At 46.5% G+C, this 1,937-nt stretch overlaps 1 protein-coding gene across 1 annotated transcript in view; it reads left to right on the top strand.

The window, feature by feature from the left end:
- Window positions 1-328: 328 nt before the first annotated feature.
- The window catches only part of AUNIP (aurora kinase A and ninein interacting protein), a 10,157-nt gene continuing 8,548 nt past the window's right edge, over window positions 329-1,937 (top strand). Inside the window, exon 1 of the mRNA XM_073614179.1 lies at window positions 329-493. Coding sequence (XP_073470280.1) covers window positions 401-493 — 93 coding nt within the window. The 5' untranslated portion in view covers window positions 329-400. The remainder of the gene's footprint in view (window positions 494-1,937) is intronic.

The raw sequence follows: 1,937 nt of genomic DNA, 5'->3' as shown, positions 1-1,937 counted from the left end.
AAGGGCTCGGTCAGGAGGGGGGTAAATCCTTTTAGGGCTGAAGTGTTTAAGGACTGGTAAACTGCAATATGCTTTTGGCAACAGTCCTTTCGTGGTAGAACTAGTGTCTGTCCCTAGGAGAGTAAGTGTGTAAGAAATCCAAGCAATTTTTTTTTTTTTTTTTTTTTCAGAACAGTCTCTACTCTGTGATACGTCGGCCATATTTATGGTGGGAAAAGCGAGCTACTGATATCCACCATAAACATGGCCGACGTGTCGCTCAGACGCTGTAGAGCGGGCAGTATGAGGGCAGCCTACAGTAATGTGAACAGGCAGTGGGAGGGGCGTCTATAATTAGGACGTCTGGCGGGAAGTTGAATTGCTTTTTGGAGCTGAGACTTGTTTATCTGTGATTAGAAATATGAAGGTGAAGAAACAGCGTAGCCGTTGCCTGCAGCCTGAGGAGTGCGGAGTGTGGCTGGACACCGCCGAGCTGAAGAAGAGGTCGCATCAGGTCTGGTCCCATTCTCAGCTTGTGTGCGCATGTCTGTGGGGTTTGAGGACTCTGTGTGCATCAGTGGTCCTATGTAGACCTGCAATGATCTGATGGATGGTAGAACAAAGCACACCTAGATAGTGTGGAGGTTATGGAGGTGACAAGGCTTCTCCAACACTCTGTGGCAGACCATGGTTGTACAATGCAGAAATCCAGGAAATGTTCCATTATGTACCATAAGACCCATTGATGCACAGACCCCACTCCTATTTTCCTGTCGTGGGCTTGATGGAAAAAAGCTGCACCTCCACTTAACCCATGCAGACTCATGTATGGAAATGCTGGGGCTGCAGCAGATATGTGACTGAAGGGTGACCTAGAGATTGTTACATTCCCACTGGCTTGTAGCAAATGCTCAGGGCCCATAACCCCAGATATGACAGTGTATATACCAGTGATGGCGAACCTTGGCACCCCAGATGTTTTGGGACTACATTTCCCATGATGCCCATGCACTCTGCAGTGTAGGTGAGCATCATGGGAAATGTAGTTCCAAAACATCTGGGGTGCCAAGGTTTGCCATCACTGGTATATACGTTGTAAAAGCAATGTATTTCAGTAGGGGCAATTCTCACCAGCGTGTTGTGCTGAAAAACAAGCTGGACGTGCCCTACTTTTATTTTCAGTGCAATACGTGTAAATGCACATCTGTTGCAGTCTCCCCCTTTTTTTTTTTTTTTTTTTTTTTTTTTTTGAAGACTCCCCCAATTCTTCTCATTTTGGATAGAGTAAGGGAGGGTTATAACCCATGTCAGTTAATTTATTGCCATCTGTGTCCCACTGCAGATATTTCTCTTCACTTCCTGTCCCATAGCCAAAACAGGAAGTGAGGAAATCCCTGCAAATTAAGGGAATCCCTTGGGGAACCCTGATCACCTGAACTAGTGCCCCTATTAGATTCCCCCCTATTACTTTTCTGGGGACAACCCAAAATGTGGGATTTTCTTTTACTCTCCCTTTAAGAGGTAAACCCTTTACAACCACTTTTCACTACAGGTAAGCCTATAATGAGGCTTACTTGTAGCCACCCCGGATATCTCCTAAACCTGCACGTTTTAGGCGATATCCCCCTGTATCTGCATGTGCTGACGTCATCGGCACGTGCGCACTGAGGCAATGGTATATACGTGCCATTGCTTCAGTTAGTGTGCCATTGCCGGTGGCTCCTGCGCGTATGACATCATCGCAGCTTCGGCCATTCACAGCGCCGGAGCCCGTGATACCCGGAAGTAACTGCGGGAGCGATGTGGCCGGAGCAGTGTACTGGGACTGCTGCGGGGGGTTCGATCTAAGGTAAGTAATTCATAATGAGTTAGCATGCTATGAATACTAGCTTATTATGCCTTTGTCTCTTGCATGGGTTTATTTTTATTTATTTATTTTTTTGTTGGTTTTCAACTGC

Source organism: Aquarana catesbeiana, linkage group LG02, assembly GCF_042186555.1.
Source record: "Aquarana catesbeiana isolate 2022-GZ linkage group LG02, ASM4218655v1, whole genome shotgun sequence".
NCBI classification, from domain to species: Eukaryota; Metazoa; Chordata; class Amphibia; order Anura; family Ranidae; genus Aquarana; species Aquarana catesbeiana.
The sequence above is the reverse complement of the archived record's forward strand: the minus strand, read 5'-3'. Positions and strand labels throughout refer to the sequence as shown.